Raw genomic sequence first — 22,792 nt, 5'->3', positions numbered from 1 at the left:
TTATTTTTTTGCTGAGGAAGATTCACCCTGAGCTAACATCTGTTGCCAGTCTCCCCGCATTTTGTATGTGGGCCACTGCCACAGCATGGCCACTGATCAGTGGCGTAGGTCTGTGCCTGGGAACCGAACCTGAGCCACCGAAGCACAGCATGCTGAACTTAACCACTAGGCCCCTGGGGCTGGCCCAAGTTTTTAATTTTTTTATATTTATTTATTTATTTATTTACTTATTTTGTGAGGAAGATCAGCCCTGAGCTAACGTCCGTTGCCAATCCTCCTCTTTTTGCTAAGGAAGATTGGCCCTGGGCTAACATCCGTGCCCATCTTCCTCTACTTTATATGGGACGCCACCACAGCATGGCTTGACAAGCAGTGCGTCAGTGTGCGCCCGGGATCTGAACCTGCAAACCCCAGGCTGCTGAAGCGGAGCACGTGCACTTAACTGCTTACGCCACTGGGCTGGCCCCCCAAGTTTTTTATTTTTTATTGTGGTATTTTTTAAGTTCTGAGTTTCCATTTGGTTCTTATTTATATCTTCTCTCTCTTGGCTGAGACTTTGAATTTCTTTGCTGAAACTTTTTAAAAATTTGTTTCAAGTTTGTTTGTAATTGTTCATTGAAACATTGTATGATGGCTGCTTTAAAATCTTTGTCAGATAATTCTAACATCTCTATCATCTCAGTGTTGGCATCTATTGATTGTCTTTTTTCATTCAGTTTGAGATCTTTCTGTTTCTTGATGAGATGATGAGTGATTTTTTAATTGAAACATAGAGGTTTGGGTATTTTGCTATGGAACTCTGGATCTTGAGACCTTCTGTTTTAGCTGGCTTCCTCTGACACAGCTCTAGCAATGGAATGAGAGGTGATTCCTTCTTGCTACTGCCCCTTGAGGGTACAAATAGAAGTTCCACATTCAGCCTCCATTGATTCCCTCAGGGATGGAATACAATTCCTTGGGAATTAAATACATAATCAGAGTTCCAGCTTCCACTAGGCCTCCACTGATACCTCCTGGATGGGAGGGGGATGAGGGCCTCATTATTGCACTCCTTGTTACCTTCACTGACACCACCGAGTGTGTGGCCTCATAACCATTGTGGTGAAATCCTGACTCCCCACTAGGCCTTCTCTCACATCATTCCATTGGTGGAGTGGATGGGTGCCTCATTACTGTCCAGCAAAGGTGGAAGTTCAGTCTCCTCACTTGGTCTCCACTGACAGAGCGCAGTGAATAGACTTTTGTTAGAGCTTTTTTGGTCTGTGCCTAATGGTGTTCCAGGTTGCTGGACGTCAGCTTCCGCTGGACTTCAGCTCCAAGTCTGGGGTATATATGGATACATACAGAAACCTGGGAAACCACCAGTGTGTTTTTCCTTGGGTCCCAACATGCCTAGCCAGTATTCCTTCTTCTCTACACCTTTCAGAGTCTTCTTTTGTTTGCTTTATAAATCAGGGGTTTAGTGGTACTTTCTGGGAGGAATAGGGAAAAATATTTCTACTTCATCTTCCCAGAAGAAGTCTGGATTTTGAATATACTTTTAAGATGGAGCGTATAGGATGGATCAGCATAGGATATGAGGGAAACAGAGGAGTCAGAGATGACTCCAAGGGTTTTGGTCTTATCAACTAGAAGAATAGAGCTGTCATCAAACGAGATAGAGAAGACTGGGGGAAGAACATTTTTTGGGAAGGAGGGGTGGTATTTGAACTCAGTTTTGGAAAGCTTAAGTTGGAAGTGCCTGCTGGACATTTAAGTGGAGACGCTGAATAAGCATTGGACATGCTGGTGTGGAGTTCAGTGGAGAGGTCTGAACCTCTGAGATATACATTTGGGAATCATCAGCCTATGCACGGTCTTTAGGGCCTTGAGAGTGGATGAGATCACCATGATAGGGAGTAAAGATAAGGGAATGAAGATGTACAAGGACTGCACTCTAGCGCTGTTAATATTTAAATGTTGGAGAAGGGTTGAGAAATCAGCAATGGTGACTGAGAAGAAAGGAGCAGCCAGTGAGACAGAAAGGAAACAAGGAATCCAAGTGAGGGAAGTGTCATTGCTTCTAGGCCCTTTCTAGTTAGGGTGATCATATTGATTTCCTATTTCAAATGCTACTTCATGAGTCTTCTATCTCCCTCTCTCTCTCTCTTTCTCTCTCTGTATTTCTACCTCTTGGCTCTGGGATGCTTCATGCAGAGGGCCCACATGCACTATCTTGGTTCAGATTAAAAGAACTCCTGTAATGTGATTAGTTCACATGACTGAAAAATCATAGTAGAGTATTTCTAAGGACAAAAAATTGCCAAGATATTTTAAACTTTACTTAGTAGTTTTATTAGTGGTAATGTTGGCATTGTAATTTTGAAACAAAACTATATTATATATGTTGTAGGACAAAGCAATTAGTAAATTTATTATTGTTTGTAAGTAACCTAGGTGTTTTCTGATGCTCATCATTCCAGCTACCCAATGATAGGCCTCCAGCTCTGGTTCTCACAGGAGGGATTTTCATTCTTCTTCTTTTTGGTTATCTTCCTATTACTGATTTGTGGTAAAATTCTACTACAATCAACCTTCAATACTTCTAAATTTGTGGAGTCTTTACTGTGGCCCAGGATGTGGTCTATTTTGATATATATTCATGTGCACTGGAAAAGAACGGATATTAACCTTTTATTTTGTATCATTAGGAATTTGTCAGGTGTAACTCTTTCTGTTCCCAGATCATGATACAACACAGGACACCACCGACAAAAACAACAGAAAACTTCAGAGCCGGATATGCCCTTCCTTGGTGTAACCACTTCGTCAGTTCTGCATAGATATTTATTGAATGAGTAAACGTTTCAAAAGTGAAGAATAGAGAAAATGTCATTTGGAAGCAGAGAAAGAATGTTTTAAATCCCTTATTTAAAATGGTTTTCTAAAGCTAAGTATTCTTTTAAAGACTTGAAACATATATTTCAGAGAACCTACATCATAACTCAGTGTGATTTTTAGGGAATACGTTCTGCATCATCCTTCAACACTTTACATAAAATGACTTCTTTGGTACTTTACTCAGGTAAATCCTACATGAACCTAATAGCAAGAAAGGGCTATTAGTTCTGGGGATGCTTATTAAAGTTCCCATGTTTTAATTAATTTCTGTGTAATCTGTCTCTAAAGACCGCTAACTAAAATTACATAAGACAAACTGCAATATCAGATCGCCACTACTGAACAGAATGACGTTGGACAATTCACGTCACAGTTTCCTAACACGTGTAATGGAAATTAGTACAGCCCTTCGTAGTTTACAAGATTTTTTTAATAAAAAAAAAATTAGAAGTGAAAGCATTTTTACGCATGAGACGCTAGAGAAATACGAGCTATAATGCTATTATGATAACTGGCTAACGGACACTGACTAAACATAAAATAGAAAACATTTTAAAAAGTCTACTTTTTCTTAAGACATTCAACGGGGGACCAGTCGCAAGCGCACACTGCGCATGCGCAAAGGATTCCTTCGGCGACGTAGGCTAGGCTAGAAAAAAGAAGGGAGGCGGGGCTCCAAGTCATCCTTTCCTTTCAGCTCAGCCCCTCGATCGCCGGGCGGCGCTTGTCGTCAAGCGACGTTGTACTTCCGCTTCCGGTTACTCACGTTTCTCTCTCTTCCTGTCCGGCTGGAAAGATGGCGTCCCGCAAGGAAGGCACCGGCTCTGCTGCCACCTCTTCCAGCTCCGCCACCGGCGCGGCGGGGAAAGGCAAAGGCAAAGGCGGCTCCGGAGATTCGGCCGTGAAGCAAGTGCAGATAGATGGCTTGGTGAGTGGAGTTCTGTCTCCCCAGGCCCACGTGGGGAGCGCAGTTCCCAGCCCAGTCCCGCTATCCGCGCTTCCAGCCAGCTTTTTCTCTGGGCTTAGTGAGGCTGGGCCAAGGTTTTCCCCTAAAATTCTCCTCTTTCATCTTCACATTTTGTTCGGGTGACGTGACAGCCTTCGCTGCCTTCGGGGTGGGGGGTGAGGGCTGAGAAAGGGGATCGGGGCTGGGGTTGTGACAGATTCTTGGGATCTTGTTTTGAGATGCTTGGGAGAGGGGCTTTGGAGAAAGACTTCTGGAGACAAGTAGGTGACGGAGGTGAAGGGAAGAATCTAGGGTTCGAGTTTAGGGCTTTTGCGAGGGGAGAGTAAGGGAAACTTTATTGCTTCTCTGCTGGAATCTGACATTTCGAACTTCCCAAATGGAGATTTACTTTGTAGCCACTCTTGAGGCTGTGTGTCAGCGCTACACGTGAAACCGCATGATTGCAGTGAACGTCTTTTATGTTGGTTTCTCCTTTCCGTGTGTGTGAATGTTGGCGTGCCCAAGGATTTGGCTTTCTGCTTCCTTGTGTCTAGTCTCTGCTTGACATAGCGCAACAAAGTATAAAAGCACACCTCTGGAGCCAGAGTGCATGGTTTGAATCTCAGCTCTCAAATTAGCTGAATGACGTTGGGCGAGTTACTTATTCTCTTTGTACATTCTTTTCTTCATCTGAATTGTTTTGAGGATTAAAATTGGCTGAATATGTGTCAATAACTAGAACAACGTCTGAGACATAGTAAGCTACCGTTTTATCTTAGCTGTTGTTACTGTGTGTAGTAGTTATCGGAGTAGTCTTTAAGGTATTCTCGTCCCTTCTGGTGGCTTTAAATATTATTTATATTCTCATAACTCCTAGATTTATACTTTTGGCCAGACTTGGCTCTTGAATGCTGCTCTTGAGTACCCAGCTGCCTGCTTGACATCACTATTTGGCTATTTTACGGGCACCTTAATTACAAATTGAACATGTCTAAAATAAAATTACTGACTTCTCCCCCTCATTCCTCTCTGCCCCTCATTGGTCTTACCTCAGTCTTTCCTGTCTTAGTAAGTGGAACTACCATCTATCCATTTGAACAAGTTCGAAAACCTAGGTATTAACCTACAGTTGTTCTTGTTTTTTATCCTCAACATCCAGTCCCTCAGCAAATCCTGTCGGTTCCACCTCCAAAATATATCAAATTTAGCTGCTTCGCATTTATATGCCACCTGCTATGTCCACTTCAGTAAAATAGAGACTTCTTACCACAGTTTAAGGTCCTGCTACTCTTGTCTCTTTCTCCAAACTCACTTCATGCTTCTTTCTAGGCTCCAGTCACAATGACCTTTCAGTTCTTTGTTTTCTCTGCCTGAAATACTCTCTCAAATATTTTTTCCTTCTCAGTGGCTTCTTTTGATCTTTTAAGTCTCGGCTTGAATGCCACCATCTCAAGAAAGACCTTGCCTAACAACCTTCTTAAAAGTAGACCCCTTGCCACCACTCTCCATTACACCACCCTATATTTCCTTCATAGCATTTTTCACTGCCTTTAACTGTCTTGTTTGTTTTCTTGTTTTTCTCCCCCACCAGGATGTAAGCTACTGAGGGCAGGCAGGGACTATGCTTTTTCACCTGTTATATTCCATACTGAACCCGTTAACTGACATAGGATAAATGAACGAATAACATTTCATTTTATTTTTGTACTGTTCCTAGTTCATGTCTTGGTATCTTCTTTTATAGATTATTCTAATGGCATTTTGTGTTGTTCTCTTAGCTCTCTTCAGTCCATCTTTCATACTTTTATTAAAACATTCACTTAATATGAAAGTTCAGATCTTGTCAGCTTCCTTCCTGACGTGTTTTCAGTGAGTTTGCGATGAATTCAAGGCCCACCAAGATGTTGTCTTTGCTTTTGTGTTTAGGTTTATTTCCTACTATTTCCAACTTTCATAGGAACTGTACATTCCAGCCGCACAGGACTGTTTGGTTAGCCTGATGTTTAATCACATTTGTTCCTGGCACCTTGATAGTGGCCAGGACCAATTTTTCTTCTTGTATTCTTGAACTTTTCCTTTCCTACCTTTGGCCCTGTTTCATCAATTCTTCTGTATCTTTAATATTACCTTTTTCTTAATATATAAACATTGTCAGGACTTTCCCATGTTAAAATGTTCAGCTCTGTCTCTTTTTGCTTAGCATTCTGTGTTCCGTTCTTAGTCTCCATTTTTTCCCTTTTGAAGTCAATGTTTAGAGAATCATCTATGTTTGTGGTCTTCCATTTTTCCTTTAAGTCACTGCTGTTAGAATCTGCCACCACCAGCTCCCTGACTTAGTTTTTAAAAAGATCATTGATAGCATTAGCAAAGAACTGTAAAAAGTATCAAAATGTATATGCAAAATAGTGTCTATAATGCATAATTTAAATAACCACAAGATAAACATCCAATTACCTGCCGTTCAACTTGAGAAACAGAACATTACGAATATCTTTGAAGCCCTTTCCACCATTTCATTTTTTCCTCCCATCCTTTCTCCCTACCATATTCTCACTACTGTGAGCTTTGTTTCAGTCATTTTTCTGGTTTTCTTTATAGTTTCACCACAGAGTATTCCTAAACAGTTTGTTTATCTTTGCCTGTTTATATTAATAAATGTGAATGAAATTTGAATTAAATCATAGTATATGTTCTCCTGTGTCTTAAGTTATATATATATATGCATATCTCACACTGTGATTTTGCAGTTAGTTTGTTCTAGAGTGAGTAGCTGTAATTTGTTTTTCATTTATTTTCATTACTATATAGCGCTTCGTTGTATGAATATAACATAATTTTCCTCATCTGACTGTTAATGGACAATTAGATGGTTTGTTTTCCTTGTGTGAAATAGTCTCTCTCAATAATCTTTAAATTACCTGTTCCACTAGACTTGTCAATGTGTTTTTTAATGTACCCTGTACAGTCAGTGCTCACTATATCCTTTTGGAATGGAGGAGTGGATCTTCATTGTAGTCATGTGGTCTCATTGCTCCTAGATAAGATCAAGCTAATTCTTCCTGTTGAACTTTTTGTGTAAGACCCACCAGTGTGACTCTTACCTTTCTTAGGTACATCATACCTTTGAGATGGTCCATGGCCTCACTTGGTAGCTTGTTAGAATTGCAGAAAACGGTATTTCAGAATCTCAAGCCCCTCCCCTGACCTACTGTATCAGGTGATTTATAGTGTATTAAAGTTAGAGGAGTACTTCTCTGGTCCACATTGATCTCTTCCTTTCTCTGAACTTTTTATGATGACAACTTGTATCGCTTATCTTGGCATGTGATTATATACTGTTAATTAATGGTTTACTGTTTATGTATATTTCCTTTCTCACCAAGATGACAATCTGAAAGCTACAGTATAAAACATTTGTATTTTCCACAGTTCCAATGTTTAAAACCCATTACCATTGAAATTTATTCCCTTTTAAATTTTGTTTTCCCTTTTATGTAAAAAGTTATCTTATTGTTTAAAATTGTCAGCTACCTCATTCCTCCTTTACTGGAAATAAAGTGGAGTGTGTTGTTAAAAATGAAAAAGTCAGAGTTACATATACTTTTTTGTCATTCAGGTGTCAGCTCAGATGTCACCTTACAGGGACTTTCTGATTGATCTAAAGTGTCTCCATCAACTTACTGACCCTTTTATCACCCTGTTGGCCCTTGTTACTATCTGAAATTCTCTTATTGTTGCTTGTTTGTCTTCTCGCACTAAAATATCAACTTCCTGAGAGCAGGATCAATGTCAGGTTTGTTCACTGCAATATTTACAAGTGTCTAGAACAGTGACCAACGCATAGAAAGCACTCAGATATGTGAGTTAATTAATACACAGATTTTCTTGAAAATGAATCATGAGGAAACTGGGTTAGTAAGTGCTTTGTAGAAATTAATAGTGTGTTGGTGGGAAAAGAGCACAGGAGTAAGGCTAGGAGACCGGTTAGCTTTATAAACTTTCTCATATTTCTTAGTCTTTTTAGGCGTCCATGTCTTTTCTTTAAAAAAGTCACTAATGTTAGTTGAACACATGCTATTTACAAGACCCTGTGCAGGAAAGTTTGGTTAGATCATGTCTGATCCTCACAACGGCTTTGAGGGTAGATATTATCTCTGCCTTCCTTACCTAATGGTTATTCAGATCTAATGAGAAAATGCTGGTGGAAGTTCTTTGTGAACTGAAATGAATAATTCAAATTTGTGAAGGGCTTATACTAGGCTATGATGTATCACTGTATATATATAATTTTTTGTGTGTGTGACGAAGATTAGCCCTGAGCTAACATCCATTGCCAGTCCTCTTTTTTGCTGAGGAGGATTGGCCCTGGGCTAGCATCCGTGCCCATCTTCCTCTGCTTTATATGGGATGACGCCAGAGCATGGCTTGATAAGCAGTGCATTGGTGCGTGCTGGGGATCCAAACCTGTGAACCCCGGGCCACCGTAGCAGAGCACGTGAACTTAACCACTGCGCCACTAGTCCGGCCCCCACCGTATATATTTTTTGTGACACTATATGAAGTTGTAGAGTCTAGATAACAGCTTGTTAAACTCTGTAAAATGGAAGCTCTTGTCTGAAACCCTAGTCTCAAGTAGAATATAGTTTGGCCTTTTATTTTAACGTTTTAACAACAACAACAAAATTGTATGGGTCTTGGCTCCTTCTTTCAGTTTTCTGACTTCAGTGGAGAATAAATAAGTTGCTTCACATGTGTGAAGATTTCAGTCAGATAACTTGAAACTCTGTCCAGCACTAAAACTTTTACATTTTAGCCATTTTTAATTATAAATCTTTCTGAAGTATATTACATAAATTTCTCTCTTTAGTCAGAGAATATTGAACACATATTGAAGTTTTGATGATTAATACTTATTGTTAAGAACCTAATTTATTGCCACATACTGGACAGGCGTCCTCAAGAATCCTTGGGGTATTTACTTCTGTGTATTTCTGTAATCAGTGTCGTCTGTCTTTGAATTTTAGATGCCTTGGGTAATTATCTTTCTAGTTGGCTGCCTTTTTTTTGTTGCTGCTGTTGTTAAATTTATCTGTCTTTTACCACCTTGATTTCCAGCTTTTCATTTGCTATGGATAAAAAACCAGATAAGTAGTCTTGTTAGCATTATTTCTAACATGAGACTAAGTACACTCTGAATGAGGATTAAATTAAGTATGCAGTCTGAAATTTTCATTGCTTAGTTATATTTTTTGCTTTGGCAAGCGAGATGTTACTGCTTATAAATAATAGCTTTATATAGTAAATAAAAACATTTGACATACATTATTATATCTTAGACAGGAGCTCCAGGAGCAGATGGAACCAGTATTAGCTGGATTATACGTATGATTTGGTCACTCATAGAAACTGAATGGCTTTTCAAAGACGCAAAGCAAATCTGTTTTAGAGCTTGAACTCAGATCACATCTTGCTATCCTTGATTCATTCTGCTTTCCATTGTTATAGCTGCTTCACACATTTTAAGGGCTCAATAGATGTTAATTCTTATTATGTACCAGATACTGTTCAAAGTACTTGATATTTGTTAGAGCATTGAAGCCATATAACAATTCTTTGATGTAGGAATTATTATTATCCCCATTTTACAAATGAGAAAACGCAGGTACGTATAGATTATGTGACTTGATGAATGTCAGGATGGGGGAAATAGAAGTAAAGGTGTTCACAAAATAATTAATCCAGTGTTCCTTACTCAAGGATCAAGAATTGTTTGCCAAAACTTAGACCTCTTACAGACTGATAACTTTAAAATGTACAAGAAAGCTAATATATCAGAATCTTTGTATTTAATAATCTGTCATATTCTAGGAGATTAGTAGCTAAAAAAAGTCAATTTAGTAAATGTTCTCAAGTTTGGAAAAAGGCAACCTTTAGCCTATGGGTCATACAGATTAAGATTTTGGGGAATCAACACTGAAGAAAATAAGAGGTATATTAAGGAGAATTAGGAGGAGTACCGGTAGGTATTCCTAAGTGAGATAGTTTAACAGCCTTCAGTAGGCAAACCTAGGTCCATCTGACTTTTCCATCTCAGGATGCTTCCAAGATTTGTATAACCCTGCAGACCTCCTGGGTATTGTTCCTTTCCCTTCAGGTGGGAGGGCTTATTGAAATCCATTGCCTTTTTTTAAAAAAACTTTTTGACAGTGCTTCCTGTATATATGGCATGTAAACCAGTGGTGACAAGCTATATTAGTGTTGTTCTTTATACCTATCTTGGGGTAATTTAAAGAGCCCAGCAAACACAGCATTTTTGTGGAGGAGATGATTTAATAAATCAGTTAGCATGTCTGGGCCTTAGTTTCTTTTTTTGGTGAGGAAGATCAGCCCTGAGCTAATATCCATTGCCAATCTTCCTCTTTTTGCTGAGGAAGATTAGCCCTGAGCTAACATCTGTGCCCATCTTCCTCTATTTTGTATATGGCATGCTGCCACAGCATGGCTTGATGAGCAGTGCTTAGGTCCATGCCTGGGATCCGAACCTGTGAACCCCAGGCTGCTGAAGTGGAGCGTGCCAACCCAACCACTACGCCACCAGGCCGGACCCTGGGCCTTCGTTTCTTATGCTTTAATATGAGGATAATGCATGGTCTTTCTATTGAAATAAATACAAGTTTAATGTATATAATTTCCTATTGATGTTTAATCATTGTCAATAACAGTTTTAGTAGTTGATATTGATTTTAATAATTGGTGTTAGTTACAGTGAGATTCCTAACTGCATGCTTTACCAAGTAAATGGAATGCAATGAAAAATTTCAACTTTAGTTTTTGCAGCATATCTGGTCTAGATGAAATGGCATACATTACTCCTCAAGTGCCTATTTTAACTTAAAAGGTGTGGGTGCATAGTAGGTATTTTATATTTTATATCAGATTAGTGGTTTCTTACCTTTTGCTTTCTTGTCACCTTTGACTTCAACTAACTCCTATATAATTATAAATTCTGATCCTCTGCTTAATATCCAGGATTTCATGAGTTTGGTTGAGCAACTCCACGTATTTTAAGTCTTGGCAGCATTCTTCTGGACTTTTAACTCAGTCGTAGCCCCGATATTGGGGAGAAAAGCCTCTACAAAGCATTAGGCTTTGCAGAGGGTCTTTGCCAGTTCTTATTTTTGTGGTCAAATAGTCTCAATTATACTTTACCAAGTCTACCTTAGGTAGTTTCTTAGATGAAAGCCTCTGATTTCACCACTTAACGAAAACTTGGTTGCATTTGTTTTTCTCTTAGAAATTAGTTCTTAATTTTGTTTTTGTAAAATATCATTTAAACTATGGTACTTGGATATTATTTCACTTGGCAAAATAAAGAGAAAATAATACTTAAAGGGAAAATAGCTGCATTTTTTTCCTGTAAAATACTTTTTCTAGAAGATCATTCCATAAAATGGTTATATCCTGTAAAGATTAGACTTAATAGCAAAGTACAGAGTAATTTACATATCCATCGATTTGATGACAAACTGCACTTGTTTCATCAAAACTGAAAGGGCTGAAATGGATACTAGTGTATGCAAGAGTAGTAGTCTGTATTTTTGTTGATGCTGGTACCAAGCCCAAGCATACAAGAAGAAAAATCAATTCAGCAAAATAGTGGTAATTCAGTATTAACTTAGTCACAATATAAAACTTTTTTACCCTTTGAGTCTGAATGTCAGCTATATTTTGGCATAACATTTCAAGATTTTATTTTCCTCCTAAATAGTACCTAGCACCACAGGTATTCATTGTATCCTGATGATTAATATGAGATTTTGTTTAAAGTATAAAATAACTTTTATACTTTCTATCCCTATCCCCAACTAGTTTCGTTTGATGTAAATAGAAAATGTTTGCTCATCTATGGGACAATAGTAATGTGTAATAAATTATGATTTTTTAAACAAAAACAATATACATTCATTATAAGAAAAGTTTGGAGAAATCACTAAAAAATCACAAAGAAAATTAGTTTATAAGCTCATAACATGAGGGCGGGTAGCACCATTAAGATTTTTGGGGTTTACTTTTCTGGTGTTTTTCCTGTGTTTTAATGCATACACACAGTTGAAGTTAATGGGTTAAAGGTTATGCTTGTTTTTGAGCATTTTAAGCATGTTGCCAAATTGCTCTCCAGAATAGTTGTACGGTCCAGTTTACTTTCCCACCTACAGAGTATTGGAGTACTGTTGGCACCATTGCCAACTGAAAGTTATGATTTTAAAAAATCTGAGTCTTTATTTTTAAAATTAAGTATGCATGTTAGTATGCTTGTTACAATGATTCAATTGAGTAAATATTTCCTGTCCCTTAGTGATATCACCATCTGCCCAAGTCACCCAGGCTTCTGGTATCATCTTTGTTCCTTAGGGTTTCCCTTGGATTCTCTTAAGATCACTTACTTGGTTTTTGCGTTTATAACTATTGTCTGCACTATTCATTTCTTGCTCTCCTTTCTGAGCTTCCAAACACCTCATGTGACTGGTCTTAACAGATTCCATTTTGTGCTCTGCCATCACACACAGTGCTGCTGAGTAAATAATCAGCTTCAAGGACAGCTGTAGTCCTAGAACACAAAAACCCTTTCGAAAATCCCCGTTACACAAAGTAAAATCGAACTCTATAGCCTGATTTTTAACATCTTCTTTACCTTTTGTTTTTAGCCTCCAAATGAGGGCTTGCAGATTCTGTTTTCAAGTTTGCTTTAAGGGTAGCCTTTAAAACAATTAAAACCAAAATCTTTTCCTTTTGGATAGAAGAAAACTCCTGTTTCACATATTGTGCAGAAACGGATAGACTTCAGTTTTGTTCCGAAGGACCTCTTGAGAAAGAAGGTTAATAATTACCTTCTCCTGGGATTATTATGGTATACTTTTTATACGGGAAAACTGAAGCTCTTTAAATTTATTAAACCTATTTAATTAAACACAGCCATCACACTGGGTACATATGCTACGCAAATCAAAAGGCAAGAAAGAGTAGGTAGTGAAAAGAAACTCACTTTCATTCCTGTATTCAAGCACCCTCTTCCCAGAGGCAATCACAATTAGTCTTTTTTAGTGTTTCCTTCTGGACCTGTTTTAGCAAGCCCTGCCTCCTTTTAAGGAAGCAGAAACAAACTAATCGAAGCACCCCCAAATCACCTAAAGGCCTTCCAATTAAGCAGTGGTCCATGCTCCTGAATATAAGAAACTTAAAATTTGTTAGAAGTAGATAGCTTATAACAGTTTTGAAATTTTTTTGTTTCATATGAGATAGGAAATGAATTTTGTTCCAGCTAAGCCTTTTTATCACGCGTTTTACTTTAGAACAATTACCTTCCAGCTACACGTGGTAAAATTTGCAGATTGGTTATATATATTGAGTGGGTGAAGTAAAACGTTAATGTAATAAATGAAACACCCTTATCAGTTAACATTTAATCGTGGTTATACATTTGTATGTTTGATTACGTCATTGTACATTCTCGTGACTAATTTTTATGATGAAAGCAGTGCTGTTCTGTTGAATTTCTTGAGGCTATATTACCCTTCTCATTTTCCCAACAATTATTAATTAATGTAACTTTAAAACTGGGCCGTCAATGAGCATTAGATCCCAGAGAATAATAATGAAATATGCTCTTTCAACTGCAATATTATAGAAGTGATATTGATTAAGTATATTGGAGCATTGTAACTAATCCGGTATGTTTCAGGAGCAAAATATCTTTTTTTTTTCCTATTGAAGTTACTTAAATTTCTTTCACATCAAAACTTAACAGCAATGATTTAAATCCTATTTATTGTTTGACTCAGCCAGTTTTGAAATGGAACTCCTATCCCATTTGAGCCATAAAATGTGTTAAATTTAAGACTAATGCTGCTTTCAGCTTTTGGAATTTACATTTTGGCAATAACTACCTTCTTTGTTCAGTGTTAGAAAAAGTGATCTAGGCTTAACCAAATAAGAAAACTGCCAAGTTCACAGATCAGTTGGTGAAAGAAGCCAGAATTAAATGAAAGTCTAGGTATTGACTTTACAGAATATGCTAAGGGAAGATTCTGTGGCATTACAGTTTCTTTGAAACTAAAATTCTTCTACAGTAATAGCTGGTCCTTGACAGTGATTGATGTGAGAAATTCAGGCTGTGGACCTTACCTCCCAGAATCTACAAGACTGTAGTAAAGCCAGCCAGGAATCATGCATCCTGCCTGACCTCTTCTCCAACTGGCCTGCAACTGGTGCTGTTGGGGCTCTGCTTTTTTATTTCAGACTTTTAAGAAACTCTTAGAGTGGATCTAATCTTTATTTTTAGCAAGGATAATGGTGTTTTTGAAGAAACTTACACACACACACACACACACACACACACACACGTATACACACGTATTTTGAATAAACCAATTTAGTCTCTTTAATGAGATTTAATGAGACTTTTTAATGCGGATTTAAAAAGTCTTGTCCTGAAACCCTGTGGTATTGGTTGTTATAAGAGATCTGGACCAGCTCTAGGTCCAGATGACTGATAAATCTTAACAAAAATGGACGTTTGGTGTCAGGTGATTGATTTTTAATAAGTTATATTTATGTCATATTAGACTGAAAAATCTCTGAAGAATAGACTCTGAACACTCTGGGGAGACAAATATCAGTACCATGAGGGTACCTGGCATATTCCGGTCACTCACTAAATATTTGTTGGCTAGGTGGATGGACGAGTGAAGGAGATTAGGTGAAACATTTATTGTAATAATAGTAGTTGTAACAGTAGCTGAATTTAGTGAGGATTTACTAGGCACTGTGCTAGTAAAGCGCTAGGTGCTTTGGCTGGATTATTTTTTAATCCTTGCAACAATGCTATGAGATAGGTACTGATTTATCTCCACAGAAGATAGGTGAGGCTAGGATGAGTAAGGTAACTTGCCTAAGGCCAGAGAGCTGGCACTCAAGGCTTTATTTTGGATTCTAATGCCCAGCCTTTCAACAGGTACGCTATACGAGTTTTCTGTTTGTACAGATCAGAAATTCACATTTGTGTGTTTACTCATAAGAATTAATTTTTAAGCTTTTACTGAAGTTTTCTTTCTCACTTGAACATTATTTTTTCACAAAGACATAAAGATTAGTTGTAGAGTTACTGTGTACAGTAACAACAAATGGAAGACAACAGAGAGAGGTTTGAATGTTGGGGCTTCAGCTGGGCTCACTCACTGGGTAAATAATTCACTGTTTTACCTCTGTTTTATAGAGCTTGCAACTCAAAGTGGGCTTCTGCTGCTGAAATAAGTTTATTTTTACCCTTCTTAAAAATATGGTGTTCAGAAGAGAATCAAAACTAAGGGAATAGTGGTCTGACTCCCACTGAGGAGTAGGCCTGTCCTCTCCTATAGAAGCAGCAAGGGGGGAGGTGGAGGAAACTGTGGGCTTGATAGCCACACAGTTTGGAGTTCACATCTATTGAGATACTGTTATGTTTCAAAAGACATATCAGGGACATAAATTAAAAAATGTTTAATGGGGGCCGGCCCCGTGGCTTAGCGGTTAAGTACGCTCGCTCTGCTACTGGTGGCCTGGGTTCGGATCCTGGGCGTGCACCGACGCACCGCTTGTCCGGCCATGCTGAGGCCACGTCCCACATACAGCAACTAGAGGGATGTGCAACTATGACATACAACTATCTACTGGGGCTTTGGGGAGAAAACGGAAAAAAAAAAAAAAAAGAAGGAGGATTGGCAATAGATGTTAGCTCAGGGCCGGTCTTCCTGAGCAAAAAGAGGAGGATTGGCATGGATGTTAACTCAGGGCTGATCTTCCTCACACACACACACAAAAAAGTTTGATGATGAAGACTGAATGTCCAACTTCTGGAGTTGGGAGAGAACTATCTGCCGGCTTGATGTTACAGGTTCTGTAAAGCAGTGCAACCCGAAGTGTGGGATATGGTTTGTGAACTGCTTTCTGGTCCGCATGAGACAAGCACAGGATTGAGACTGTTGAGAAACTTGATAGCAGTTTGATACTGCTGTGATAGCCAAGCATGTGATCCCTGGGCTTCTATTTTCTCTTTTTAAAAAATTTCACTTTTCTAGTAAGTAATCTTTATTCTTTTAATAAAATATTGGTCTGTGATGGACTGGAGGAAAATGAGCTTTTCACTACTGATAGTTTGAGAAGCACTGTTATAAACTATTTTCATACCTATTTTAACTAATAGCATCTTCCTATAACCTATACTTCCTATAAGTATAATGATATTTAATAGAACCATATCTAAAATATTGTGATCACTAAATAGCACTAGATTTGCTTTTTCTGAGTATTAGTGGTAAAACATTTTAATAATTTCAGCATTTCTTTATTTGTGAGCTGTTTAAAAAAATAAATAGATTCAGTGTTTGCTTATTCTAGGTGCACAATACAGGTAGCAACCTCTGAGCATTCTCTATGAACTCAGCTTATAAAGAAAGGTTAAAAATGATAGATGATATAGTTTACAATTTAAAACTACTTATGTCCCTAATCATTTAACTGGGATTTCGACAGATCCTTTTTATGTCTGTCACAGGGACAGTCGGAAACCTGCTGCTTTTCTTGGTGAAGATTTATTGCAATAAGTTTGCACAAAGTTTGAGTTGATATTTTGCTGATTTGTAATTGGCTTAGGTTAGGCTTCTCTTAAGCAGATTTCTCTGCTTGTTGAAAACAAGTCTGTATGTTCAGAAGTTACCTCTTTCACGTTGATGGTGTGTACATGTGCATATTTTCTGGTAATTTGTATATGTGTGTGCAGTGACACCTGTGAATAGAGTTGAAGAGTAACCATATCAACAAGAGATTAGAATTTAAAGTCAGCACGTGCTCAGGCTTATAGCGTGTGTATTTTTTCTTTTTCTTCTCCTTTCAGAGCCATTTAACTGTGCTTCTTTCAGCCCATGTTTCCTGACTTACCCAAAAAAACATTGTAAAATCAAGATATAGTTTTTCCACATCATTCCGTCAACTTAGTAGCACTGTCAAAAAAGGAAATTAGGGGCTGGCCCGGTGGCACAAGCGGTTGGGTGTGCGCGCTCTGCTGCGGCGGCCTGGGGTTTGCTGGTTCGGATCCTGGGCGCGCACCGACGCACCACTTGTCAGGCCATGCTGTGGCAGCGTCCCATGTAAAGTGGAGGAAGATGGGCATGGGTGTTAGCCCAGGGCCAGTCTTCCTCAGCAAAAAAAGAGAAGGATTGGCAGTTGTTAGCACAGGGCTGATCTCCTCACAAAAAAAAAAAAGGAAATTAGTTTGTTGTTCTTTGTGAAACTCCATGCAGTAAATTGCAGTAATCGCTGTATTTTAAAATCTTTTCACTTAATTTTTTATTTGTTGTTTTTTGAGTTAAAAACAAATACATCCTTATTATAACTAAGTAAATAATACAAAGGTTCATAAAAGAAAATGTATGTCCTTCCACATCATTCTTGTTTATACACATAAAATCATAATTGCATGTATATAATAGGTTTTTATTACTATTACTTTTTAAAACTGTTTCTAACTCTTTGTGTGTCATGGGTCTCTTTGGGAATCTGACGAATGCATGGACCTTTTCTCCACGAAAATGCCCTTAAGTACATAGACACAAGATATTGCCTATGATTGTAAGAGGTTCTTAGATCTCTTCAAGTTCATCTGTGGCTTTCAGGTTTGAATGTTTGCTTTTATGGCTTATATACTTTGAGAAGTATACTTGTTAATGTAGAATTTTGGATAGTGTGGATTTTTTTAACCATGTCTTTTTTTAGGGAGGAGTGGTACACATTTAAACATTTATCAATTTGTGGTGAATTAGTTTTTTTTTTTTTTGAGGAAGATCAGCCCTGAGCTAACACAGATGCCAATCCTCCTCTTTTTTTGCTGAGGAAGACCAGCTCTGAGCTAACATCTATTGCCAATCCTCCTCTTTTTTCTCCCCAAAGCCCCAGTAGATAGTTGTACGTCATAGTTGCACATCCTTCTAGTTGCTGTATGTGGGATGCGGCCTCAGCATGGCTGGAGAAGCGGTGCGTCGGTGTGCGCCCGGGATCCGAACCCACAGCGCCAGTAGCGGAGCGCGTGCACTTAACCACTAAGCCACGGGGCTGGCCCCTGAATTAGTTTTATATAAGCACATTTTTTTACGTAACTGAAATTATCTATTAATTACATAATTAATCTCATTAAATTCCAAAATACTTTAAAATAATAGAAAAATTCTAAATGTTATACTTCTTTGACTTCTAAAACAATACAATTTAATTTATTCTTGATTACCTAGGCTTATTATAAACGGCAATTATTATAAACTTGAGTTCATATATTGATATATAATTATATATTATACATAATGTAGGGATATAGTAGCAGTTCTTAACCTACTTGGACCTTATGGCATTTCAGGGGATCTTTGAACTCTGAAATTGAAAGTAAAATTGGGAGTGGGTGCATATATGAATTGTTTGTTCATCAGACTTTTTAGAATGTATACTGTTTTTTAAAGATAAGGTATTTATACGTAATAAAATCCGCTCATTTTAAATGTACAGTTTGATGAATTTTAGTAGTTGTAAACAATTGTATAATGGACACCAGAGTCAGGATGCAAAATAGTTGTCTCATCCTGAAGAGTGTTCCCTTCTGTGGTCAGTATCCTCCCCCTCATGTTGGCCCTAGGCAACCACTTAACAGCTATAGTTTTGCCTTTTTTAGAATTCCATACAAAAGAAATCATATAGTACATAACATTTTGTTTGACTTCTTTTACTTACTATAATGTTTTTGAGATTCTTCCCTGTTGTGTGTATTGATATTTTGTTCCGCTTTATTGCTGAGTAGTATTCCATAGAATGGATATACCGCAATTTGTTTATCCGTCTCTGTTTGGTGGACCTTTGGGTTTCTTCCAGTTTTTGGCTTTTATGAATAGCGCTACTATGAACATTTGTGAACATGTTTGGATATGGGTTTTTTTTTTTTTTATGGATATGTTTTTATTTCTCTTGAGTAAATTCCTAGGCGTAGGAATTTGGGTCGTGTAGTAAGTTTATATTTAACTATAAGATACTGCAATTACTGTTATCTGCCTTTCACCAACAGTTTTCAAGGAGCTCTAGCTGTTTGGAAAGGTCTCAGTTTCTACTTCTCTGATTCAGACAAGTCCAAGACCCCGTCCCCTGACCCAGGACAGAGATTGGGTTGCAATCCAGCTCCTAGCTGTTGGGGATTATATCTTGATATACCTTTGGGCACTGCTACATTAACTCACAGGGTTAATGCTCTGGTTGTGAGTTTTTTCTTCTAGCTTGGTTGACTGTCTATTTAATCTTTTTAGAAATTCAGTTTATTCAACATTTCTACATGTACATAGGAATAGAGGGGGTTGAGGCACTTCAAAATGCAAGGCCTGGAAGTCCCAGATACATTTCTTAAATAGTTTACTATTTAATTCTGAATTTTATTAGAGTTGCTACCTTTATTAGAGGAATTTTGGGTCGTAGCTTCATAGACAGTGTTTATCAGGTAGAGATTGACCCTGACAGTGGTATTAGAAATATTGCTGATTAAAAGCCATGGTAAATCTTTTATGAAAGGATTTTATTAATATACAGTGTTTCATAATTCATCAACAAAAATTATGAAATTGATAGTGTTGAATTAAGTAATGGTATCTTAAGATGTAACTGTTTCTGCCAGTAGATGGGTTTATTATTTATATACCACTGCCTTGAGTAAAAGCCTGAAAGTGTACCACTCCCATCCTAGTGTTCATCCATCTCTAAACCTTTCTGGTCCCCTACAATACAACTTGTATACTTTATGAAAAGTAAATATTAACATTTTTATTTACAAGATTTAAAATCTATAGTTGGCCAGTGTTCTCTTCACCCAGGTCTTCACAGGGCTGACTGCTTGTTCTTCAGTTCTCTACTCAGGTGTCATCTCAGAGAGAGAGGCCTTTCCTGGGTCACCCCAGTTAAGGTGACCTCCTCATTCAGTTCCCCTATTTATTTTCTTCATAGTGCTTTTCACAATCTGCAATCACATTAATTTTCTTAATTGTCGTTCTAGGATAGTGGCTCTTTAAGTGTGAGAAGCACCAACACTTTTTTAGAGGGTCTCCAAGGTCAAAACTATTTTCATAATAATATTTAAACATTATTTGTCATTTTTACTCTCATTCTTTCATAAGTGTTCAGTGGAGGTTTCTAGATGCTACATGACGTGTGATATAAAAGATTGAATGCAAAAGCAGATATGAGAATCCAATTGTCTTTTGTTATACTAAACCTTAATAAGACTTACAAAAATTTAAAAGTGTCCATTCTTCTATTATGATTAAAATTTCTTTTGGAAAATGTAAATGTTTTACAAAAATGTGAAACAGTGTCATTTTTGTATCCTGATTAACTTTTTTTGTTTGGGAAAATATTTCTCATTAAAATGTGATTTATGTTAGCATGTAATGCATTTACTATTGTTTTTAAGTGAATAAATATTTTGAACATTTTTCAGTTTGAATGTCTAGTATGTAAATATCAGTGTAAAGGTTCTTTGGGGTCCTCAATAATATTTTAGAGTGTTTAAAAGGGTCCTATGACAAAAAAGCTTGAGACTTGCAGTTCTAAAATTTGAGCTCCTTGATGGTAAAGACCTTATGTGTCTAATTTAGTTTCATATTCCCAGGGCCTGGCAGAGGTAAATGGCCTGTAGAAGTTACTCAACAAGTATTTAGGTGAATGGATTAATGAGTGAACGAAAGAAGCTGAAAATAACAGAAGTCTGGTGATTCTGTGCAGGACTTCCAAATCTTTCTGTAGTAACTGGTCTTTGTAGACATCATATTTGATTGAATGATTGATGATAGAAAATTATCCTAATTCAATGGAAAGCACAATCTTTATTTTGGCCAGATTAAATTGTTCCCTGCTATGGAATTGAAAGTTTTTGATAATGATTTTGATGGAGAGGTTTTAGAGATTCTGCTAAGTCTTCCTTTTTAGGAAAGATGGAAGGTTTTCTCCATCATGCTTATTAACTTTTTCAAATTTTAGGTTTATTGACTTCTGGTGTAATTAATTTATTTGGATATTTTAGATTGTTAATTATATTTTATCCTATAATATTGAGAATAATGTCTTAGAAGTTAAATCCTTTGTTGCTTTTACCCTTTTGGGCAAAGTTAGGTTTTCATTTTTTTTAAAAGCCAAACATTTAAAAAACTAGTGTTGTGTTCATTAGAGATTACAAAATAGTCTGCTTTGCTCTTTCAAATTGTCTGCACTGAATAATAAACAGTAGTAGGAAAAAATGGTTCTTCTAGGGTCTTTTCAGCAGATAGGACATCTGTTTACTATCTCACCAGTTGGAATTCCTTGCTGAGATCTGCCCAACTTGAAAACATCCAAACCTCAGAAAGCTGGGAGATGGTTCTAGCGATAGCTGACCTTCAGAGAACAATTCTTACTGTGTAGGGCAAATCAAGTAGGTTAATAAGCATTTAGACCCACAATATGACAAAGTTTGGGAGGTGTAGAAGAATTTGGTAATTGAGGGTTCTGTTGACCAGTTTGTTTCCATTCCTCGAGGCATAATTTATAGAAGAATCTTCATTTACCCACTAATTCATAGGATAAAGGAACTTGGTCGACACTAAGCAGTCTTAAATATGGGGTCAAGCCTTAAAGCATAGTCTTATTCTGCTACAGAATACTTGAATGCTTCTCAGATGGATTGCGGGCGTTACCTTTTCTCTCTTTTCTATACTGTAGAGATTCTTCCAAGTAGGGCTTGAGTTTTTCTTATTAGGGCGTGATATTTATACTTTTATAAATTAAATGTTCATTTTAGGTCTGTATTTCTCAGTGTCCTGACTTTTCAGCAACACAGCGAGTCTTAAAACAGAGGGAAGGAAACTTGTGGTTTAACAAGATGTGTGTATTGCAGTCACCCGAGGAGTTACAACAAAACAAAACGGAAAGGAAGGCTGGTCCATACTACCTCATTAAAAGTTGGAATGAAGTAAGATGTTAGAATCACCTGGAGAACCTAAAAACAAAAATGGAAAAAACCAAAACCAAAAAAAAAAACCCAACCCAATAAAGGAAGCCCAGCCCAGATAATTAACTCTGAATTTCAGGGGTTAGGTCCAGGCATCAGTATTTTTAAAATACCGATGGCTCTAATATGTAGCCAGGGTGAAGACCTTTCTTCATTTATTTATAAAAGGTCCTCAGGTCGTTTTGATAAGCTGAGAACAAGTGCTAGGGAGTTGCCTGAGTATGTGGGATCATTTGTGACGCTTATAAATAAAATATAGGAGTATGTTTTTGTTTTGGAGAACTATTAAGCTTTCTATGTATCTGTTTTTAAAAGTAAGGACAGGGAGCATGACATCAATAAACAGGATTAATTAAAAATATATCAGCACTATTTTATGGACAGAGGCATGTGGGTGGCTGGAGGGAGAGAAAATGAAAGACGGACAAGCATGACTGAAACAGGACTTTTGTGGTGGAACATTCCCATCTTGTGGCTTGTGAGAATAGTGCTGTTAAAGATTAAAAGCTGTATTGCATTCTTGCAACTAATGGTGGTTTCCTGTTGATGCTACTTCTAGTGATCAGGGCACAAAAAATTTGACCACCAGCACCATTTCCTCACAGTCTTTTGCTGCCTGACCCTGTAATCCTACACTGAACTTTTCCTTCTACTCCATGAGCTCTGCTCCTGCAGCCTAGTTACAGGGGCTTCTTCCAGAGCTGTTGCCACTGCATTCTGTTTCAGCCTTGTTATTATAACCACGTTTGGAGTACCTGGTTACTCAGTTATTGTGAGGTAGTTAAAAGAATCTTGGAGTCAGAAGTCAGATCTCACCTCCCTAATTTAATAATTCTATGTCAGATTATCTCTGTTTGCTCATCTGTAAA

The 22,792-nt window shown here is 37.5% G+C and overlaps 1 protein-coding gene across 1 annotated transcript in view; it reads left to right on the top strand.

Annotated features, from left to right (window-relative positions):
* Window positions 1-3,639: 3,639 nt before the first annotated feature.
* The window catches only part of EIF3H (eukaryotic translation initiation factor 3 subunit H), a 102,811-nt gene continuing 83,658 nt past the window's right edge, over window positions 3,640-22,792 (top strand). The window contains exon 1 of the mRNA XM_058564819.1: window positions 3,640-3,808. Coding sequence (XP_058420802.1) covers window positions 3,677-3,808 — 132 coding nt within the window. The 5' untranslated portion in view covers window positions 3,640-3,676. The remainder of the gene's footprint in view (window positions 3,809-22,792) is intronic.

This window comes from Diceros bicornis, chromosome 21 (genome assembly GCF_020826845.1).
Source record: "Diceros bicornis minor isolate mBicDic1 chromosome 21, mDicBic1.mat.cur, whole genome shotgun sequence".
NCBI classification, from domain to species: Eukaryota; Metazoa; Chordata; class Mammalia; order Perissodactyla; family Rhinocerotidae; genus Diceros; species Diceros bicornis.
This window is presented reverse-complemented; position numbering and strand designations above follow the sequence as displayed.